The 23,164-nt window shown below is 33.7% G+C and overlaps 1 protein-coding gene across 10 annotated transcripts in view; it reads left to right on the top strand.

Moving 5' to 3' along the window:
- The first annotated feature begins 4,818 nt into the window (after positions 1-4,818).
- fzd3b (frizzled class receptor 3b) overlaps positions 4,819-23,164 on the top strand; it is a 73,624-nt gene continuing 55,278 nt past the window's right edge. For 4 of the 10 annotated variants that reach the window (XR_012392802.1, XM_005158594.6, XM_073927407.1 and 1 more), the window contains exons 1-2: positions 4,819-5,096; positions 12,322-12,853. Coding sequence is in view for 8 of the 10 variants with exons in the window: in XM_005158594.6 (XP_005158651.1) it covers positions 12,629-12,853 (225 nt within the window). In the remaining 2 variants the exon portion in view is untranslated. 10 annotated transcript variants of the gene reach the window in all.

Raw genomic sequence — 23,164 nt, 5'->3', positions numbered from 1 at the left:
CACAGCATTCATTCATGCAATCATTAGTTTTCTTTCGGCTTAGTCTCCATATCAGAGGTTGCCACAGCGGAGTCTACCACCTATTCCAGCATATATTTTACGCAGCAGATGCCCTTCCAGCTGCAACCCAGTACTGGGAAACACCCATACACACTCATTCTCTCACACACACTTATACACTACGGTCAATTTAGTTTATTCAATTCACCTATAGCACATGTCTTTGGACTTGTGTGGGAAACCGGAGCACCCAGAGGAGACTCAATCCAGCAAACTTCTTACTGTGAGGCGACAGTGCTAACCACTGAGCCAGTGTGCGGCCCTATTTTCTCAGCATTTCCTATATTTTGTCTTCTGGAGGAAGTATTATTTCTTTAAAGGTCTCATAAAGAGATTTGTAATGTGCATTTTTTTTTATTTAATGTTTGACGTAATCTCAAAAACGAAAAGAGAGCAAGACAGAGTAGCTCCTCCCCTTTTAAAAAAGCAACCAATAGCATTTTGTTTCATCACAGCTGTGCCTGTGAGAGTGGTTGAGCTCAAGTGCATCAAATGCGAAGCATCTTGAAGGGGGTGTGGCATGTCAGATACTAGAGAGCATTTGATTGGTCAGAAGATTTTATTAGAAACTGAAGCATGAGGTGAATAAAACACTGATCCATTTAGGCTGAAGTGACAAACTACAATCTTCATCAGTTTTATATCTTCTGTTTTGTAGCACACTAGCTTATAGATATCCTAAAAGACTAACATACTGATACGAACATCTGAAAAACTTGATTGTCACTGGACCTTTAAGGCCCAATCCCAATTCTACCCCTTAGCCCTTCACCTCACCACTACCCCTCAGTTTGTGGGTTTACATGAAGGGGTAGGGATCACAATTCTCTTTAGTTTGAAGGTCTAAGCCGAAGGGCTATGTAGCTCTTAAAACTGAGATTTTTCAGGATCACACTTGAAACCAAGGGGCATGGAAATTTCCCAGAAAACACCAGCTACAATGGCAGCATGGCTGCACATGAAAGTCAGGAGATGCACAAATTAGCATTTTTTGAAGCCCTCCCATGCACACTCTGTCTCAAGGGGTAGGGATTCAAAAATAGAATTGGGTTTGGGCCTAAGTTTGACATAAATAAAAGCAATTTTTTTATTTTGTTGTAAAATATATATATTTAATTTTGAATATTTTATTTAACATTTATAAGATATTGAACAAAAGGTACAATACCAGAAAAAAAAAATAGTACAGAAAAATTGACAATAATATAATATACACACACGCGCACACACAACATATGTAGCATTAACAAGAGATGAAAATACCCACATTTTTACAAAGCCAGTGTCATGCTTATAGGTTTGAAATAAAGAGGAGGATTTACAAACTTAAAATGCTTACTTTAATTAAAGTGCAATCAACATCAGCATAAAAAGTGTCATTTTTAAAAACTCAAAAGTTCAAAAAAGTCATTTGACCTCCTAAAGAACATTTTGTGAAGACCTTCTGTACTTTCAGTGACTCTGTTTAGATTATAAAAATCATTCTTCATTCCTGTTTTGTGTCCGTGTTCGTCTTGAGGTCTGTCTGTGTAAATTCATGTGTAAGTGGAGGATGTTTTCTCTGTGTTCTGATAAAGCTGACTTCACTGCACCTGTTACATTTCTGGACATCTGCAGTGCATCAGGGTGACGGAGAATAGTTCTGTATAAACTGCAGGATCAGGCTTCAAACTTTATGATTCTTCTTTATCATTTGATCAAGATAAGGGAAGAAAAGGCATCATAAACCAACATGGCTTCCCTTATGATGAAGGTCACTGAAATGTATTTAGCAGAGTTTTAATAACCCTTGTTCATATTTGTGTCCTTCTTTCTTTCTTTCTTTCTTTCTTTCTAATTTATTTATTTTTCTTCTTTCTCTGTCCTTTTTTAAATTTTGTTTAGTTTTTTTCATTTCATTTTGTTTCTTTTCTTTGTTTTTTCTTTTACTTTCTGTTTCTTCTTTTCTTTGTATGTTTTTTTTCTCGCTTTACTTTTCTTTCTTTTTTCTTGTTTGTTTTTCTTTATTTGTTCTTTAGCTTTCCTTGTTTATTTTCATTTGGTTTTTGTTTCTCTTCGCTCTTTCTTTTTCTTTCTTCCTTTTTTTCCTTTAATTCTTTTTTTTAACTTTTTATTACCCCTATTCATATTTCTATCTTTTTGCCTTCAATTTTCCTTTCTTTTCTTTTCCTCTTTTCTTCTTTTTTCTGTTTTTTTTCTTTTTCTTTTTTTAGTTTTCTCATTTTGTTTGCTTTCTTTTTTCTTAGTTTTTTTTTCTTCTTTCTTTGTTTTTTTCTTTGTTAGTTTTTTTCATTGTTTTTGTTTTATTTTTTCTGTTAATTTCTTTCTTTTTCCTTGTTTTTTCTTTGTTCTTTTCTTTTCCTTTAACTCATTTCAACTTGCTAAAATTAACAATAAAAAGTCTAACATAATCAGTTACTTGTTATTTATAACACATACATAAATTGTTTTAATAAATTACAGTTGATGCAGAGTAGGACATCTCAACTTTAATCTATATGTGGATTTAAAAATAAAATACTTATTTTCATTTCAAGCAATATATTCAATTTAAATCAATTTACCTTTCTTTGTATAGCGCTTTTACAAGAAGATTGTGTCAAAGCAGCTTCACATAAAAGATCATAGTAAATTGGAACAGAGTAGTTCGGTTTTTAGAGTTTTAAGTTCAATTCAGTCACAGTGTGGTTTAATAATCACTACTGATGGCCTAAACATTGATGAGCAAATCCATCGATGCGTAGCTCTATTGATCCCAAACCATGCAAGCCAGTGGCGACTGCGGCAAGGAAAAATCTTCACCAATTGGCAAAAGTGAAGAAAAAAAACCTTGAGAGAAACCAAGCTCAGTTGGGCACAACCATTTCAAGTTCTCCGCTGGCCAAATGTCTTTTTGCAGAGCTGCAGTCTCACAGTGGAGGCTGGAAGCTGGACATCAGCAAAGACTCGTCTGTCCCTGGAGCATCACAGGAATCAGTCTCATGCTCAGGATACGGCCTGGTCCAGGATATAGAAACCTTGGGATCATCTCGTTGCTGGTGTTTGATCGAATCAGTGACTCCACATAATCTGAGGGCCTCGGGATGAGTATCCCCAGGTGGAAATAGAGAAAAAAAAATAAATGAGTGTAGCTGCTGTTCATAGTGTATATAAACTAGATGCAGAAACCTGTGTAAAAATACGGTAAGTGATGCACTAAGTGTGTGCTTTACTAAACAGATAGGTCTTTAATCTAGTTTTGAATTGGGAGAGTGTGTCTGAGCCTCGGACGTTATCAGGAAGGCTACTTCAGAGTTTAGGAGCCATAAATGAGAGGGCTCGACCTCCTTTACTCGACTTTGCTATTTCTACCAGAAGCCAGAAGAGTTTTGAGATCTTAAAGAGCGAGCTGGATTGTAGCGAGACAGAAGGTCTACAAAATATATAAAATTATTTTTTTACTAAATTTTAATTTACTATTATTTTACTAAAGTTATATTTAAATTTATTAAAAGCTTTTTGTTGACAAATGGGTAAAAAAACTATGCATTGTAGGCAGGGCCGGAGCAAGCTGAACTGCCGCTCTAGGCAGAGGACGATCACGCCGCCCTCAACCCCAATGTGAAAACGAAAGTGACCGGTTATGAAAATGAAGTGACGTGTCGTGGACCTTTATTCTGCCGCCCTATGCGCGGATATAACTGAGGACGCGCGGGTGCTGAGTGAGGGAGGGAGGTGATGCCGACGTTGCTCTCTCTATTCTGCCGCCCTATGCGCGAAAATAACTGAGGACGCGCGGGTGTCGTGGACCTTTATTCTGCCGCCCTATGCGCGGATATAACTGATTACGCGCGGGTGCTGAATGAGAGAGGGAGGTGTCGCTGACGCTGCCCTCTCTATTCTGTCGCCTATGCGCGAATATATCTGAGGACGCGGGTGGTGAGGGAGGTGTCGCGGACATAACTGAGGACGCGGGTGATAGGGGGGTGTTGCGGACGCCGCCCTCTCTATACTGCCGCCCTAGGCGGCCGCCTAGGTCGACTCTATGAACGCGCCGGCCCTGATTGTAGGACAGTGGTAAAATATTAAGATATAAAATGACAATTAATTTGAATTTAGAGCCGCACATTAATTTATCATTAAATCCCTGTCATTCAATTATTGCTGTAAAAATATTCCACGATTATTTAACAAAGGTTTAATTTCACTGAATTGCATCAATGTTGAAATTACTTATATAAATGAATATGCACATTTTGCTCTGGAAACGAGTGCACATGGACTGTAAGCTTGAATAAAATAAAAAGATTGTCATAACCGTAGTTAGCTCCAAGGAAGATGTTTATAACTTAGAATGTAAGATGTGTCTAAACAATAATTAGCATTTTTATGCTTACACTGTAAATTCAAGCAGTATTAAAGTGTCTTATGATAATGAATCACCGTTGAAGTACGTCCGTGGAACATGTTACTTTTCTCAGCGCTTGAGAGCCTCGGCTAATCAAAACCGATAGCGATTACCTAATGCAATTTTTCAGAATACATCTAGCAGAGAAGCCTGTGCTGTATGTTTTAATTCTTTTGTAAAATATCAGTTGACATTATTATCACGTTTAAACGCTTACACAATCTAATCCAATAATTTATCCATCAAGACTCAAAACGTCGCGGGATTTGAATGCACCTCAACGGCGGTTTGTGCATCTGAGCCACCAAGCGCCCCCTATAGGAGATAATAGTTAACATCTCATAATAACAGCTGAAGGTGGGGCGAACTGCGAGTTTCGCTGTGAATATTCAAAGCCGCCAGTCGCCCGTGACGCTCTTCATGTGCTCGTTTCGGGTAGTTTTACATTTTTTTTTCTATCATTCAGCGTCTCAATACAAATAAGCAGCAGAGACGAATGTTTTCACACTGACTGACTGTCTGAGAGAAACTGCAGCGCGGACTTCACAGCGTGTTTCATAATTGTAGGTGCTGAAATCAAACCTGCCAGTGAATCCACACGCTGTATTTTGTCATACGGAGAAACCAGCAGGATCCTTGCCAGGGAAAGGTAAAGTTTCATATGCTTATCATTGGACACGCTGCTCGGCCATTTAACCCTGCTAAATGTGTATAATTGACATACATTTCACATGCTGTTCCTCTCTGGAAATGGATGTTGATTTATGGTCAGACATGAGTAACCTCATCATATGTGCTACACTGCTGACACCGCAGTCCTGCATGAAATATTGAAATATTCGAAGTATATGATATGTGTATAATGCAGGTGTATGTAGACCTGCTACATCACATTGGCTAATTAAATTATTACAAGCAAGTACGATTCGTTTGACATGTCTGTTAGTGTGTAGTGTTTTACATTAGATGTTTTCAGTGTTTGTTTTGTGGTTTCCTAGCTGTTTGAGACAGGTTGTGTGTTTGTAGACTCGCACAAACGTGTTTAAAGGGGGTTGGGAGTTAGCTAGTTAGCTCCATTCAATTCAGATTTAACACAATCAGGATTGAGATCATGGGGAAATTTCGAGGAAATTAGTATTTTTGCATATCCTCGTACATATCTCTCCCATCTTATGACTCTATTGTAGGGCTGCACAATATGTCATTTCAGCATCGATGTCACAATGTGTTTATTCGCAATAGACACATCACAGGATATATGCAATGTTGAGTTTGTATTAAAATTTATGGTTGGCATGTGTTTTTTAATGCTTATTGTATAATGCCTTTAAAAGAATTCAGGTATAAGAAATTGTACTATTTGTATTCTTAACTACAATTAATTGTATTGAATTATTTGTATTTTTAGCATTAAGTTACTGTACTTGAATACTGTTAGACTTGGGAAACAATAAAACACTTTATTTCAATTGTATCTTTTTCTTGACTGTATTTATAGATCATGCATGAATTGGACGGACAACAATGGGAATGTGTCGGGGACCCCAAAACGTTTATAGATTGTTTATTAGATTTAATGCAGATGCAAATAGTAAACATAAATTCATTAATCTCTGACTAAATATGTGCATGAAAATACAACACATGCAAATACAGAAATGCACTGCAAGTAACACAGATCACAACAAAAATTTTTCGAGGGACCCCAAAAAGTTTGTAGTTTGTTTCTTAGATTTTATGGAGATGCAAATAATAAACATTAATTCATCAATGTCTGACTAAATATGTGCATAAAAATACTCACAACACATGCAAATACAGAAATGTGCTCCGAATAGCTCAGACTTCCAACTAAAATGTGTCAAGGGAACCCCAAAAAGTTTATAGATTGTTTATTAGATTTAATGCAGATGTAAACATTAATGCATCAATCTCTGACTAAATATGTGCATGAAAATACTCACAACACATGCAAATACAGAAATGCACTGCAAGTAGTACAGATCACAACAAAAATGTGTCTGGGGACCCTAAAATGTTTATAGATTGTTTATTAGATTTAATGCAGATCATGTAAACATTAATTCATCAATGTCCGACTAAACATGTGCATGAAAATACTCACAACACATGCAAACACAAACATTAACTGCAAATAGGACAGACATCAATGAAAATGTGTAGAGGGACCCCAAAAAGTGTTTAGATTGTTAATTGGATTTAATGCAGATGCAAATAGTAAACATTAGTTCATTAATCTCTGACTAAATATGTGCATGAAAATACTTACAACACATGCAAATACAGAAATGTGCTCCAAACAGCACAGACCACAACTAAAATGTGTCTGGGGACCCCAAAACGTTAATAGATTGTTTATTAGATTTTATGCAGATGCAAATAGTAAACATTAATGCATCAATCTCTGACTAAATATATGCGTGAAAATACTCGCAACGCATGCAAATACAAACATTAACTGCAAATAGGACCGACATCAATGAAAACGTGTCAGGGACTGATTTTATGGAGGAGCACTCCCACTGCAGAATCATCCCAATCCATCTAACATTATAAATTCTTTCCAGAGATATGAAGTAATCTGGTGAAATTGTATTCATATCGCAATATATATATATATATATATATATATATATATATATATATATATATATAAGCGCTGTCAAAATTAACGCGTTAACGCATGCGATTAATTTTAAATAATTAACGCGTTAAAAAAAAATAAGCGCAATTAACGCAGTTCAGGTTTTTTTACTTCCTGTTGTGGTGGACGTGTGTTCAGCATGCAATAAATGTGGATAAGACCAAGGAAGCACTTTTTGAAGGCAAGTTCCAGTATAAAACAATTAGTTGCATCACAGGTTATCCAGAGTTTCATGCAATTTCGGGTGTTTCATTTTTAACTATCGACATCTGTTGTAAGTTGATACCGCATGGCGAACAGAAAGAAAATCCTCAGCATTTCGTGACTCGGTGTTCTTTTAAGGTAAGGTTCCTTTTAAGGCTACACGGTAGAATTTTAATAAGAGTACTATTTTAATCATATTAAAATCGGAGTATTGGTGTCTTATGTAAATGTACTCAGAACGTCTGGTGAAGTCGCGAGCTGTCAAAGACAGGGCATTACTCTGCCTTTCAGCATGAGCCCTCCAAGTTTAGTGTGTTTCCTCATTAAACGCAACGAAAGCGTATGCTTCGCGTTGTTGTGTCAGAATCCTTGTGAAATACCGTAATACTTCAGGACGCTTAGTTTAAGCAAATTTGATGAACGTGATCATGCGTGTTGAATCTGAGGGGAGTTGCTCCAGTATGGAAGGCCGTTGGGGCCAAAATATTTTTTTTGTCTTGCGTTTACATTAATTTTACATTTAAATAGCCAAAATTACAAGTTTCAGTATTTTAAATCTGATTAATCGCGATTGATCGTGATTAATTTTTAAAAAAAGGTGCGATTAATTAGTTAATTTTGTTTTAATCGATTGACAGCACTAATATATATATATATATATATATATATATATATATATATATATATATATATATATATATATATATATATATATATATATATACATGTATATATATATATATATAGATATAGATGGCATAATGTTTAATTGAATTCATTTTAATAATAATAAAAATCACAATGGTAATTTTGTCAATATTGTGCAGCCCTAATTGAGATCATGAGTAAAATTGTGTAAATTAGTATTTTTGCATATCCTCGTACACATCACTTCCATCTTATTTATGTCTCTAGCTTCTTTCATGCAATTAATCTGAACTAAATTCATTATTAAGTTAAATTCATTATTCAGTGTTAATGCAAATGCAAATTTATTTAGTTTATATAGGCTCTATATTTTATTATTTTATTATTATTTTTTTATTAATTTATTTACAGTAGGTACAAAAAACAGTAACAATCAGGATCTTTTAGACAAAACGTTCTCATTGAAAGTGAAACCCATTAAAAATACAGTATTTTATTCCAACACCATTTAAACAAAAGTCAACAAAATACACATTGCAAATACACATTTTTTAGGCTATATAGGCTTAATATTTTTATTTATAAATCTTTTTTACATTTGTTACAAAAACAGTAACAATCAGGATCTTTCAGACAAAATGTCCTCCTTGAAACCCATTTAAAGTACAGTATTTTATTCCAGCACCATTTAAACAAAAAGTCACACATTTGCTTCAAAATATTTTTGTTTTTTCTTCCCCAAATCTGACTTGTTAAGCAAAGAATCCCCTTTTTACCTGCTTTTGAGCACTACATACAACACAATTTCAGTGTTGATGCAAATACACATTTTTCGGCTATATGGGCTTAATACTGAAAGGTTGATAATCATCAGAAAATGGAATTATATTTAAAAGTAATCCAAATTAATGTTGAATAAATTAAATGAAAATGACAGACTAGTGCCTACTCATTGTTTGAAACTAAGTTGTGCAGTATGAATGTACTTTTATTAATATTATTGTTGGGCTGGGCGAAAAATGCAATCTCTAATTATTTTCCATATTGAACGAAAACAATATATATTTTGACATAAGTTGTTAATGCTTTCAGATTTAAAAGAGTATCCCAATATTAACTGACGCCACAAAAATTGAAGGGTCCATTACATTTGAAGGGCTTACCGTTTTCGGCTGAAGCATTTTTAAATCAACACACTTCTAGATTCCCATTGTTGCACATTTCTGCTGTGTGATTGGCTCTTGAGTAAAAAAGTCCAGAGCATATCATTATTATTGATATACATTTTTATCGCTATTTGATATAATATCGTTTATCTGCTCAGCTCTATATTATAGTCATTTATATATGTAATTTATTTATTTTTATAGTATGGTCACTATGGTGAGCTCTGATGTGACGTGAATTTCCCTTTGGGAGTAATAAAGTCTAAAACTAATTTAAAGTATTTCTTAAATATTTCTGATAATTTATTAAAAAGTATGAGACACATAAATCTTAATCAAGCACATTTATAATCCTTTAAATAAAGAAAATCTTATTTCACTAATACATTAAGTAAAAAAAATACTGTAAAACTTTAATACCAGTCTTGTTTTTTTGCATATTTTCTGCCTGTGAGAAACATGTCCTAAAATAACCCTCAATTTCTTCATTCTGTTACAAACCCCTGATGTTAGTCTAGGGTTGTGGGGTTTGACATTTATTTAATTTTAATATATATTTATATAAACAGTGAATGAGTGGAAAGACAACCAAAGTAATGCCAAAATATGTGTGCTTTTATTTACAATCCCAAAGTGAACAACAACAACGAATTAATCAAAAATAAAAAAAGTAAGGCAAAAATATACTATTTACAATATGTACAACACTGAGACAAATAAAGACGGGAAAAACAAGAGAGCTGGCAGAAAGGACGCGGGCGGCGCTAAAGAAATGAAAAGAACAAAACCCAAACTAAATCTAACTCCCCAGAAGCATCTAGCTAACTAACTATGTGAAAAACAGTATAATTATGTCCTAACTATCTACTCTATCTATCTATCCAAAAAGTACAAGGAGTGGCGCTCGCCCCTAACCTAGTGTACTAGACAGCAGAGTAGTCAGCAGAGTAGTAATATAAATCTGCACATTTGTGTTCGATGTTATGTCTGAAAAATGACCCCAGACATGTTCCTGATAGGTTTTGCGAGGTTCAGCTAGATAATGGATTGTTGGTTTTGGTTTACGGCTGTTATCACAGCTGTTTAAATGCTCTTGTCTACTACAGTAGCTGTTTACATGCTGGGTTTATATGCAAGCTTACGTTGCCAGACACAAAACTAATGAAGTTAACTAGTAAAAAATGGGCAGTTTTGCACACACTGACTTCAGTATTTTACACCAGTTTATTTTATGAATATGTGTTTAGATATGTTTGTGTGGCGGTACAATTCAAAATAAATCTAGTACTTTTAAAAAACCAAACTTTAATGAAACGTTTTTGTATAATAACACAAATTCTTTGCAATTATTAATAAAAGTAATGTTTGTATGTGTATTTATGGTTATTTTGTCTTAAAAATATAAACTCAAGGACTCATATTTGCAACTATAGTTGCTTTTGACCACCTTGGCTTGCTGAATTAAATCCAGTTTCCTCCACAGTCCAAAGACGTGTTATTGGTGAATTGAATAAACTAAATTGGCCGTAGTGTATGTGTGTGAATGAGTGTGTATGAGTGTTTTCCAATACTAGGTTACAGCTAGGAGGGCATCCTCTGTGTAAATCATATTCTGGATAAGTTGGTGGTTCATTTCACTGTTGCGACCCCTGATGCATAAAGGGACTAAGCCGAAGGAAACTGATTAAAAAAAAAAAGCAAGCTATAGGAAACATTGAAAGTTGTTTGTAAATTTATAAAGTTTTTAGAAGACACCAAAATGTAAATTTAATATCTGTAAACTATGTTTTATGTCTATACGCTTTTTAAAGACAATTATATGATAAAAATGCATAAGACTTTTATAGACGTGCTACATGGTTCTTTGTAAATAAATGCTGGCTTTCACAGTGGTTTGAACATAAAACAATAAAGCTTTCCCACAAAAAAACTCAAGTATTGTGTTGTTTCAGCTCATTTTAAATGAGTTTAAATGTCATTTTTTGTTAGTATCTGGAGCTAAAGCACAAAATCATGAGCGTTGCTTGGCCTATTTTGCGAGGCTGTAGCCCCCCTATATTTTTATCCAGCCCCCCTAAAACTTTTGCGATTAGCCCATAAACTGTACACTAAATTATCGCCTCAGTCCCCAAATTTGATAAGAAAACGGTGGCAGAATTCGGCTCCTACCCGTCTTTTGTTTTTCATTTGTTCAGCAAACCACAGCCGTGGACAACGAGAGAATGAGGTGTGTGCTTGTTGATATAAAAATATATAATATCTGCTTATTTGCAGTTCTTTGATATAGCGAACCTTGTATCACCCCAATGTCACACAGGAGCAGTGGGGTTTTCTCGGCGTTCACCTCATCAGCTGTTTCCTCCAGCTAAAAATGTAACTCTTAACGAACATTTCGCTATTTTTATTTCAAAATGAACTACCAATATTAAACACTTTACAGTTCGTGTAGCATTTACCATACCATACAGTCCTGCACAGAAAGCATAAAACACAATGACAGAAGCACTTAGAGAATGTACTCGCTTTAACTGTCACTGACTCACTGACAGAGATAGAAACAAAACATCAAGTGTTGTCTAGTAGTAAAAAAAAAAAAAAAAAAAAAAAAATATATATATATATATATATATATTTGTTTAAACTATAACAGTTTACAGTAACAGAGTTTTTCTTCATGCAGGGGCGATTTTATATATATATATATATATATATATATATATATATAAAATCACCCCTGCATGAAGAAAAACTCTGTTACTGTAAACTGTTATAGTTTAAACAATACATTGAAGCAATTACTAACAAAATCAAATGTTCCCCGTTGCATTTAGCTTTTTTTCTTCATTAATAATGGATTCTGTTGATTGTGAATTATATTTTTATACATGCAGTCCCCCAAGTTATGGTAATTTGTGATATCATTGTATAACGATGGTTTGGTCTGTAGACAACCAATATATATATATATATATATATATATATATATATATATATATATATATATATATATATATATATATATATATTGCTTGAGGGGGCTAATAATTTTGACCTTTAAATGATTCTTAAAAAATGAAAAACTGCTTTTATTCTAGCCGAAATAAAACAAATCAGACTTTCTTCAGAAGAAAAAATATAGGAAATACTGTGAAAAAACTGCAATAAAATGTACTATTTAAATGTCATTACAGATATCGGCTATCAGCTGCCATTAATAGAGCCCCATTATTTGAAGACCACCCAGCCTGAAGACTATTTCTCCTTCATCTGCAGTGTTGCCAGAATGTGAGACAGGATGCATACCAGTTTTAAGGACTCTGATCAAAGCATGCACTGATCCGAGACGCTGGGCAAAAACAGGTATCCATGAAGACACACCGGGCAGGGGATGGAAGTAGCAGATCACTGCGGTATACCTTACACACGATGGCTGTGGTGGATATCTGAATAAACCCTGAAAAGTGCTCCTGTTCGGCCTCTCAGTCTCTCCCCTCCAGCATGGGCTGTGTTGTGGATTTACCTTGGCGAGGGATGTGGATTCTTTCGGTGGTTTCTCTGTTGTCTGGCAGTATGGCCATTCACATGGACTCGGTGGGCAGTCACAGCTTGTTCACCTGCGAGTCGATCGGACTGCGGATGTGCCAGGATCTGCCCTACAATAACACCTTCATGCCAAACCTCCTCAACCACTATGACCAGCAGACCGCCGCTCTGGCCATGGAGGTAAATCTGCTTTTCTTCTGTATTGGCTGTGGATTCAATTCAATTGTATTAAGCTTTATTTCCATAGCACTTTTACAACGTAGATTGTCCCAAAGCAGCTTGACGTAGAAGTTCTGGTATATTGAAACTCAGTTTAGTCCAGTTCATTGTAGTTTACAATTCACTGCTGATAGTATTTTGTTGGTGGTATTCAAATTTCTTTTCAAAATTTATTCAAAATGTATTTTTTTTATTTATTTATTTTTTTAACTGCTGAAGCTTTTCTTGTGGTGTTCGTTATTATCACGATATTGACCGAAGCTGCAAGAAAGGTTACTTGAACAGGTATAATAATGCAAAAAATCATGCTTCTCTTTCTTTGATTTTGTCTTGTTTCTTGCATAAATATCAAAAAATTCTTAGATCGAGTAAAATTAATTGTTTTGTTTTCACCTTCAGAAGAAACAAGTCAAATTTTGTTTAAAACAAGCAACATTATCTGCAAATGGGTTAGCAAAATAATGTGGTTTTTGACTAGAAACGAGTCCATTAAGTGCACACAGCATGCCATATTATCTGATTATTGTTAGAAATAATACCAAAAACGCAGTTGACTGTGTAAAGCCACATAAAACAAAACAAAAATATGATGTATATGCCGAGTCCAGCGGCTAATCAGCCAGAATCAGCTGAGGTGAGGTGACAGTGACCAGTGAGACCTAGCTGTCACTCAAGTGGCCATGGCCTTAAAGGGCCATGAAACCCCCTTGTTTCAGCAGGGTGTTTTCACACCTCTACTTTGGAAAAAGTCTGAAAAGTGGGCGTGTCCAGCTCTGTTTAGGTGGGAGTGTCGGAGGAACTAAAGTGGGATGGTGTGGGAGTGTCTATAAGGGTGCGCTGAATTTCAGAGTCCAAACACACACACACGGGAGAAAGTGACTGTTTACATGGTCATCTGTAGTCGAATTATTTGCCAAATGATTAAATAGTGGACTTTAACTGCAGTTCGGCTCTTTCATTCAGGGAATTCAGTCACGTCCCTCAGGACAAACGAGATATTTGATTCAAGGAACTGCTCTAAGCGTGTATTTTTCATGCAATGTTTGATACCGCACGGCGAATGAGAGAAAAAAAACCTCTGCATTTCCCGGAAACTTAAATGCAAAAGGCAGGTAGTGTCAGAAAGCCGCAAGTGTTATTCCGGTCACTAAATGCGGTGAAAATCCTACATGAGGTTAAAGTTTGGTTGTAGTGCTAACATTTTTACACTCAGTGCAATAGTTATTCGATACGAACAAACTGAGTAAACAAAGAGCACTGGTCGCTCACTTACCAAATCTGTAGAGACAGGACAATCCACAGCAACTAGAGCCGCGTCTTTATTAAGAGGAGACTACAAGCGAATCTGGATCTCAGCGTTTGCAGATGAGAACAGCTCTCAGGTAAACAATGTTCCTCCTTAGACACGTAAGTTATTGTTGTCGAGTGTCGCGTACACTGTTAATCCACACGTGACTCCAGCTGAGCTCTCACAGAGAGAAAATGAAAACAAAACTTAACGGCAGCAAACTATAAAAGCAACACTTCACGCTTGTTTTGCCAATACAACGTGGCGTCTCTGTCGTCTAAACACTGTGACAGTAATGAATATTAATGAAGCTGCACAATAGAGCGCGCTGATTGGTTTGAACCAAGTCTTACTCATGCATTAATGCATCACACTGTAAGACGTAATAACACACACTCTGGCACATTCTGGCACATCCATTCTGCACGCTGGAATACAAGGCTATTATCTCATGTTTTTAGCAGTATGGGACACATATACGACTGTCAAAAAATGTATTTTGGTGTTTTTTGACCCTTTAATTATGCAGACTTAATATAACTTAATGAAAACGGAATGAATGAGTTTACCCCCTCACTTGTCATGAAGGGTAATATTAGCTATATACACCAAAATTATTTTTGTACCAGGTAGAGCTGCACAATTAATCGAAAAAAGATTGCGATCTCGACTCGACCCCTAGACGATCTTAATCCAGCATTTCTACGATTCTGCCAATCATATTTTCGAGTTCAGGAGAGAAGAAAAGGCGGCTGCACGAGTCTTTTCATTGTTTCACACACGTTGCTCAGTGACATGGACACCTTCAAATGATGTTGAATGAGTCACATACTGTATTTATAATGTATATTTCACCTAAAAAATGTAATTTTTGTCATCATATAATGATGTTTTTGTGGCCGGGAAATCACACGTGATGCGAGTTGCTGACCGTGAGCTGTTATCACAGAGAGGGAGGGAGCGCACCCAACTTAATGATAGACATGCGCGCATCTACTTTAGTGAACAGAACCTGCATGCATATGCTGTAACAGGTAATACAGTTGTAAATAATATTAAGTTTGTGGCACAGAGTGATCGTTTGAGAGCCGCGTGCGAAGTATGAACAAGCAACTTAGCAGTGAAAATGAAACTGTAAGTGTGCACATCATTTAAATGATCAAATCGCATTTTAGAGTTATGACTGCGACAAGCATTTGATATGTTTTCTTTCCTAGTGAACAGAGTTGGGCATGAAAATACATGTTTACAGTGTTAGTATACCTACTCTAGCCTATATATTGATGAATATAATCTAATAATGACAACTGTCTGATTTTACCAGTGAATAAAATTGTCTAATAATGTCAAACATAATAATTCAACATCAGAATTATTATAAGTAGAATAGAATTATTTATAGAAACCAGTAGACCTAAACAAAATATTATTATGTATTTTTTGCCATATGTTTGTTTTTACCATACCTTTATTTTACTTCTACAAAATCGTGAGAAAATCGTGATCTTTATTTCAAGCAAAAAATCGCATTTTAGCAAGAATCGTGCAGCTCTACTACCAGGCTGTGAACATGTTTTTATTAGCTGTAAAGTTGGCCATTTTAACATTGGACTCAATATAAATTTGCTTTATTTTGGATCCAGGCCTAGCAAACTTTCGATGAAGTGTAGTTTCAGTCACTTTCGTATCAGCTTCATGAGAGAGAGTGGAAGGTTGCTGCATGGTGACGGCAGAGGATGATGAGAGAGGACCAGGTCTAGACTCTTTGTTTTGGTTTTGCTTTCGGTCACCTAGGTTAAACGGGTTAACCTTGCTTAACCTGTTTTTTTTTTATTGTTAAAACTATTTATAAGTTTGTCGATTTTTCCACCTCCTTCCTGATGACCAGGAGTCGTCTAACATTATTACAGAAACATTGTGTAGCCCTAGTTTTAAAAACTAATTTGTAATAGATTTATTGTTTCTTTGCAATGACGACAGAACATATTATTCTACTAGTTATTTTGAAAGATACTAGTATTTAGCTTAAAGTGCAAAGACTTAACTAGGTTTAATTAGGTTATTGAATTAGGTTAATTAAGTTATTGGATAGCAGTGTTTTTTTTCTGTAGCCAATTGAAAAATAAAAAAATCATTGATCGGGCTAATAACGTTAACCTTGAAAAAAATGAAGCCGCTTTTACTCCAGCCAAACTGAAATAAATAACCTTTTCCAGAATTTAAAAAGAAATACTGTGAAAATGTCCTGGGTCTGGATCATTTGGGAAATATTTGATAAAGAATAAATATTTCACGAGGAGAAAATAATTTGGACTTCAACTGTACATGTTCAGAGTGAACAAATCAGTGTCAAACAAACTAAATTGCAAAAGGATTATTAAGAACAACAGGTAATGCAACTTTGGACTGCCTCCCTATATATCAGGGGTCTCAAACTCGCGGCCCACGGGCCATTTGCGGCCCTCAGTGCAATATTTTGTGGCCCGCGCCGACCGCTGTACTCTGACAGAATCAGCGGAGCGGGGAGAGAGAGAGCGCTCCCCGCTCCACTGATTCTATCCGTACACAGCGCGCTTGTCACTCAATGCGCGTTGTCGCGCGCGTTCTGATCAGCTGTGTTGTCGCGCGCGTACTCAAGAGCGGTGTTATTGCGCGCCTACTGAAGGGCGGGACCGAGGGTGTGTCGCGTCGCGGGGGCACTTTTGATCATTTTGGAAGGGCACTTTCTATGCAAGACTAAAATGGGCATGTGCTCTGCACAGGTTGAGCCCTATGTGTGCACGTGCCTGCCCTGCATCTTATATATATCATAGGTAGATACAGACTGGTACAGACTGATGTGACTGGAGTGGGGTGGGGGTGTTTTATTTATACATATATACACCTTTTTTTAGGTGAGGGAATGGAAGTTTTGAGTGAGTTCCCCCACTTTTTTCCCTAGGACTTCAATAAGTCAAAGTACAGGTCTAGACTTAATGATGATCATCTTCAAGCCATACTGAGGGTCTCAACTGCTTCCGCTCTAAAGCCAAATGTGGTTCAGATTTGTGAGAAGAAGCGCTGTCAAGTCTCTGGCAGCAAGAAATAGGCAAAAGATGCCATGTTCAGAAGAACTGTTCATAATCTTCACTCAATGTTCTATTAATGTTCAGGACACTTCATGTTCAGAAGAAATAATTAAAACTGTTAATAATGACATTTGAGGACTTTTTTTTGTGAAATCCCTTATGCAGCCCAGCCTCACCCAGACTTTGCCTCCTGCGGCCCCCAGGTAAATTGAGTTTTAGACCCCTGCTATATATCATGACACTGTCACTTTATCATAATTCTCTTGTTTACAAGCCTTTTTGCACTATATACTGTTCTATACCTGCACAACTCTGGTTTGCACTCATTGCCATATGCCCTTAATGTCATTGTATTGTATTGTTTTGTATTGTTTACAAATTTGTATTTATTTTTTTATTCTTTAGACTACATTTTATGTATATATTTAGATAACATTTTATGTATAATTGTATTTATTGTAAATTCTTTCTTAAAACTGTACTTTTTGTATTGACATTATATGTTAGGCACCTAGGGTTTGAGAATAAAGTAATTTCGATTCTCTATATGTCCTGCACATGTGGTTGAATTAAAAATAAAGCCGACTTTGACTTACAATAAAGTCTCATTAGTAAATGTTAGTAACTGTAATCTGGCTGTTAATGTTAAAACAACCCTGAATTTTATGAGTTATTAACTTCATTTAACAAAACTGTTATGTTGTTTTTCTAGCCATTAACTGAGAAATGAACATCGCCTTTGGTTAATAAAAGCTTTCATGAATTTAGTTAAATTAACTGATGTTAACTGTTGGAGCCTTAACTGACAACACCCTTAAAATAGTCACAGAATGGATATTCAATTTTTCAGCATGTTGTAGGCAAGATGAACTATTAAGCTAAATAATGAAGTCTTCAATTATTTGTTTTCTGTTATGAACACCACTGCTAACACAATTCGAGTTTTCTTAGAAAGGAAGTTTCTATACGCTTTAATAATAAATAATTATTCACAGTTTTTTTAAGTGCCTGCGATAGCAATATTGTCCATGTTCATTATCACGACATATTGAACTATTGAATATCAGCACATGTCTGCTTCTGTCTTATATTGCTGGGGTTTAGAGAAGGTGTCAAGGAATCCGGGTTGCCATGGAGCTTGTGGTTCGTTGTTGGCGCTTTGAGCTTGAATAATTCAGACCACCAGTGGTTCTTGACAATTGCTTTTCACTTAATAAGTGTATGTGCTATTTATGGTTTTGCTCGTGTTATTTTAATATTCAAGGTTGTAGCGTGCTGTGAAGGAATGCTTCTTGTACAGCACCTTGATTTGAGTGTGTCGGCTATAATCTGCATTCATTTTAAAACTTTATTCAGGTTGTGGAGAAGCATTATGGCAATTTTTTTGCAGTGTTCACTGGTGGTTTTGCATAATTATGAAGCATTTATTTATTAAATAGGCTAGTAGTATAATATGTTTGTTTATAAATGGGTTATATATTGTTTTAATATAATTTATATAACATTTTTATAAGGAAAGTTGGACATTTTTAAAAAGGTACCACCAGGAAAAATCGTAAGTAATTTATCAAAAATCATATTTAGCTTTTAAATATATTTTTGTGTCAATTTTATTTATTTGTTTCTATTTATATATTTGTCTGAGTAACTTTTTATTGGAATACGATTTTGTTTTTATTATGTAATATTTTATGTATATTCATTTTGCCATGAAATAGCCATAAGTTGCTGATGTGGCAAAAAATAAATAAATAATTTATTATTTCTGACATTTCTAAAAGAGGTTTATTATATACACCAGTAGCATAATGTACTCGTTTACTTATTGGTTACATATTATTTAAGCACAAAAAAAAAATATTAATACTCTGATTTACAGAAGCGTGAAGACACACTAAAAATGTCATTTAGTGTAACAATTATTTATATACTTATTTTTTATCTCATGAACATTAAATGAGCAACTGATCATATGCACATTATTTAAAAAAACTCAAATACCATTTTTATTTCTAATTAGGAAGAATTGTCATTTGTATCAGTCTGCAGTATAAAGCACAAGTGATGTTTTACTCAAACTTGTATATAATTTTGTGTATATAAATACAAAACAGAGGCTTAAACATTGAGGCATGTTTATATTTGTTTTTCTATTTACACAAATGCAATGTTTTAACTTAAGTAGAATTTAGAAATCAACAATTTCTGAAAAACCTTAAAAGGAAGAAATTTGTTATTCTGACCAATAAAAATTATGAATATAAAATCTGTCGATGTGTTTTACTTGAAATTTGTTATAACTGTTATTTATATTATTATTTTATTTTTATATAAAACAATGGTTGACTTTTAACTGCAGAAAAAATAAGAAATTAACATTTGCTCAATAACCTTTAAATAGAGTCTTTTTTTTATTCTGGCCAATAAAAAATACCAAATGATATTTTACTTGAAATTTGTATTATTCATTTTAGTGTTTTATTTTATGTTTATATAAAATATCTAATTAAAACAATGCCAGTGCTTTAACTGCGAGCAAATTAAGAAATCAACATTTGGTGAATAACCTTGAAATGAAGAAATTAGTTTTTAAATTATAATAAAAAAGATTAATTTAAAATGTGTAAATGTTTTTTTTTTTTTTTTTTGCTGCTTGAAATTCATATTTTAGTTTATTTTATATAAAATATCCTATTAAAATCAATGCCAGTGTTTTAATAATAATAACAATAATAATAATACACGTTTTAAGTAAAAAAACATTTACACATTTATTTTTTTTTTTTTTATTATGATTAACCTTGAAATAAAGAAATGTGTCATTCTGATCAATAAAAATAAAAAATAATAAATGTGTAAATGTTTTTTGCTTGAAATTTGTAATTATTATTATTATTATTATTATTATTATTTATATATAAATTATCTTATAAAAAACAATTGTCATGTGTGGGTTATAACCTTTCAAATTTGTTAATAAAAAAAAACAAACGAGTGTATTGAGCAGCTTATAGTGTCATTTAATATCGAAAACATTCTCATGTTCCTTTTCTCCCCGTCTGTGTAACGCAGATGCTGCTTGCTCAGGTTTTTCCCCTAGTTTTAAAGCCTGCCACGGCCATTTTGATGAATCATATCCATATGAAAGGCGGTGAGATCATTTTAGCCCAGAGGATTTTTTTTTCTTTTTCTTTTTTAACAGGTAATGGATCTGTTATTCATCATAAAAATAATCTCAGGTGCTATTATGTCTGTCACTGAGGATTGAAGACATAATCTCCTTCCTTTTGATAAAAAGGCTAAAATAATTATGTAAAAATAATGTATCGCTGCAAAATAAAAATGGTTCCAAACACTCCATAGTGATAAATGCTTGAACAGATACCAAAAGTATAACTAATAACCCATCTGAATTATTTCATTCTCACAAAAGTCCATCTTTTGCAGAAATATCTCAAGCAGCTTCATAAATCTGGTCCAAACCTCTATGTCTGAGTGCTTGTTGATTGAAGCAACTAATGGGTGTTTTTTCTCATTGTGATGGCTTTAAAATCTCCGCTGAGGTCTATAATGGCTGGATTGATTGTGTTTTCTCCCATTGTTTCAGTCAATTACACGATGAAGAGCCTCAGTGTCCATCTGTTTAGTTCAGCCGCGGCGGGGTTGGAGGTGGTTCATCGGGGTTGGAGGTGGTTCATCTGTCAGGGGTGTACAGTTTCCCCTGTGGATGTGTTTTACATCAGCCCGAGATGCCCTGCTGGTGAACCAGAGCTAGAGAGAGTGTCAAAACAAGCCTTACCCCCCCCCCCCCCCCCACCCGTCCAACTCCTGTGTTTCTGCATCAGTGCTGCTCTGTGATGATGATAATGATGATGATGATGATGATGATGATGATGATGAGGCGTGTCTGCCTGATGAAGCACTTTTTTTTGTGATGCTGTTGCAGGATCAAATGTTTTAATGGCTTACAATATGGCTGCATGTCTTTGTTTGCTTGGCAATCTGATATAGCAATATTTTATTTTTCTGTGATAAATATTGTGATACAAGTACAGTTTTACTATTGCACTATTTGATGGGGCGTCTATCAGTATTGAGGTACAAAATCCTGTACATAATCCTGTTCTTGCTTTTTGTCTCATTTCTAGTCCAAATATGTAAAAAATCTTAGATCAAGTGAAAAAAAAATTGGTTTGTTTTTAACATAAACAAGAAATACGTCATAATTAAGAGTTTTCCCTTAAAACAAGGGAAGTGATCTGCCTGCATGGAAAGTAAACTTTATTTTAATCAACAGTGTTATAAGTTAAATATTATTGAATTGTATGTGATGTTCCTTCTTAAAAGAAACGTTCAACGTTTATTTGTCAAACTGTAGTTTATTGATCTGCTGTCACTCTATGTGGGCGGAGTAAAACACAAGGGTGAAGAGGCTGTATGAGTGCTGTTATTAGGGGAATATCGCACGTTTATCAGCCAATCAGATTCGAGAACCAGACAAAACGAAGTATTTTCAACATTTTAGAAGGATTACATTACATTTTAATAACAAAAATAAAATGTATATTAAGTAATTTAGTGATTTATATCAGTATATTACTATAAATGTATCAAAGTGTGTACAAAAAATATTTATGAATTCTATATTATAAGAATTTATTATTTTAAAGCATATTCTTGTATAAAAACACAACTTATAAAATTTGTATTTACACATTTTATAAACATATTACATTTTAATATATACAAAAAACGTATATTAAGAAATAATTCAGTGATTTTATATTAATATATTTCAATGAGTATATCAAACTATACTAAAAAATCTATTAATAAATTCTGAATTGGATATTATAAGCAATTATTATTTTAAAATATATTCTTGTAAAAAATACACAACCTGTTTAAAAATGTGTAAATGCTAATTTTATAATAATCGCCTTATTAGATTTTAATAAATACAAATGAAATGTGTACTTTTTTGATTTATATGACTATATTACTATAAATATATAAAACTATATATACAAATGTATGGATATTATGAAAAGTTTCATTATTATTTTTATCGTTTAGTCTTATATAAAATATACAGCTTTATTATAAATTAGCATTTTGAATATTTTAGAAGCATCATATCACATTTTAATAAATACAAATACAATTTATATTAAATACTAATGTATTACTATAAATATTTAAAACTGTATGCTAAATACATAAGAATTGGATATTATGAGAAACTATTATTTTAAAATATATACTTGTATAAAATACACAACTTCATTATACAATTTGCATTTACACATTTTATAAACATCGCATTATTACATTATTAATAAATACAAATTATCCGTATATTAAGAAATAATTCAGGGATTTTAAATTAATATATTACAATAAATATATTAAACTATATACAAAAAATCTATTAGTACGTTATGAATTGGATGTTATAAGAAATTATAATTTTTTAAATATATTCTAAAATACACAACTTGTTTATAACATGTCTATTTTTGTCTTCACACATTTTATAAACACCGCGTTGTTTCATTTTAATAAATACAAATAAAATGTGTATTGAAAATAATCTAATGATTTTATATGAATTTATTACCATAAATATGTAAAACTATATGCAATAAAATAGATGGATGGATGTTCTGTGAAATTTCATTATTATTTTCAACTTATATTCTTATATAAAATATACAACTTTATTATAAACTTTGTATTTTAAACATTTTAGACACACCACAATATTACATTTTAAGAAATACAAATAAAACACTAAAAAAAACGTGTCTTTTATATCACTATAAATGTATAAATAATGTTTGATATTAATTGTGTATTGTATATATGTGAAATAAATATAAATCAGAAAAATAATTAGATTATAATTTGAACATT

The sequence above is a fragment of the Danio rerio genome, chromosome 17 (genome assembly GCF_049306965.1).
Source record: "Danio rerio strain Tuebingen ecotype United States chromosome 17, GRCz12tu, whole genome shotgun sequence".
NCBI classification, from domain to species: domain Eukaryota; kingdom Metazoa; phylum Chordata; class Actinopteri; order Cypriniformes; family Danionidae; genus Danio; species Danio rerio.
The sequence above is the reverse complement of the archived record's forward strand: the minus strand, read 5'-3'. Positions and strand labels throughout refer to the sequence as shown.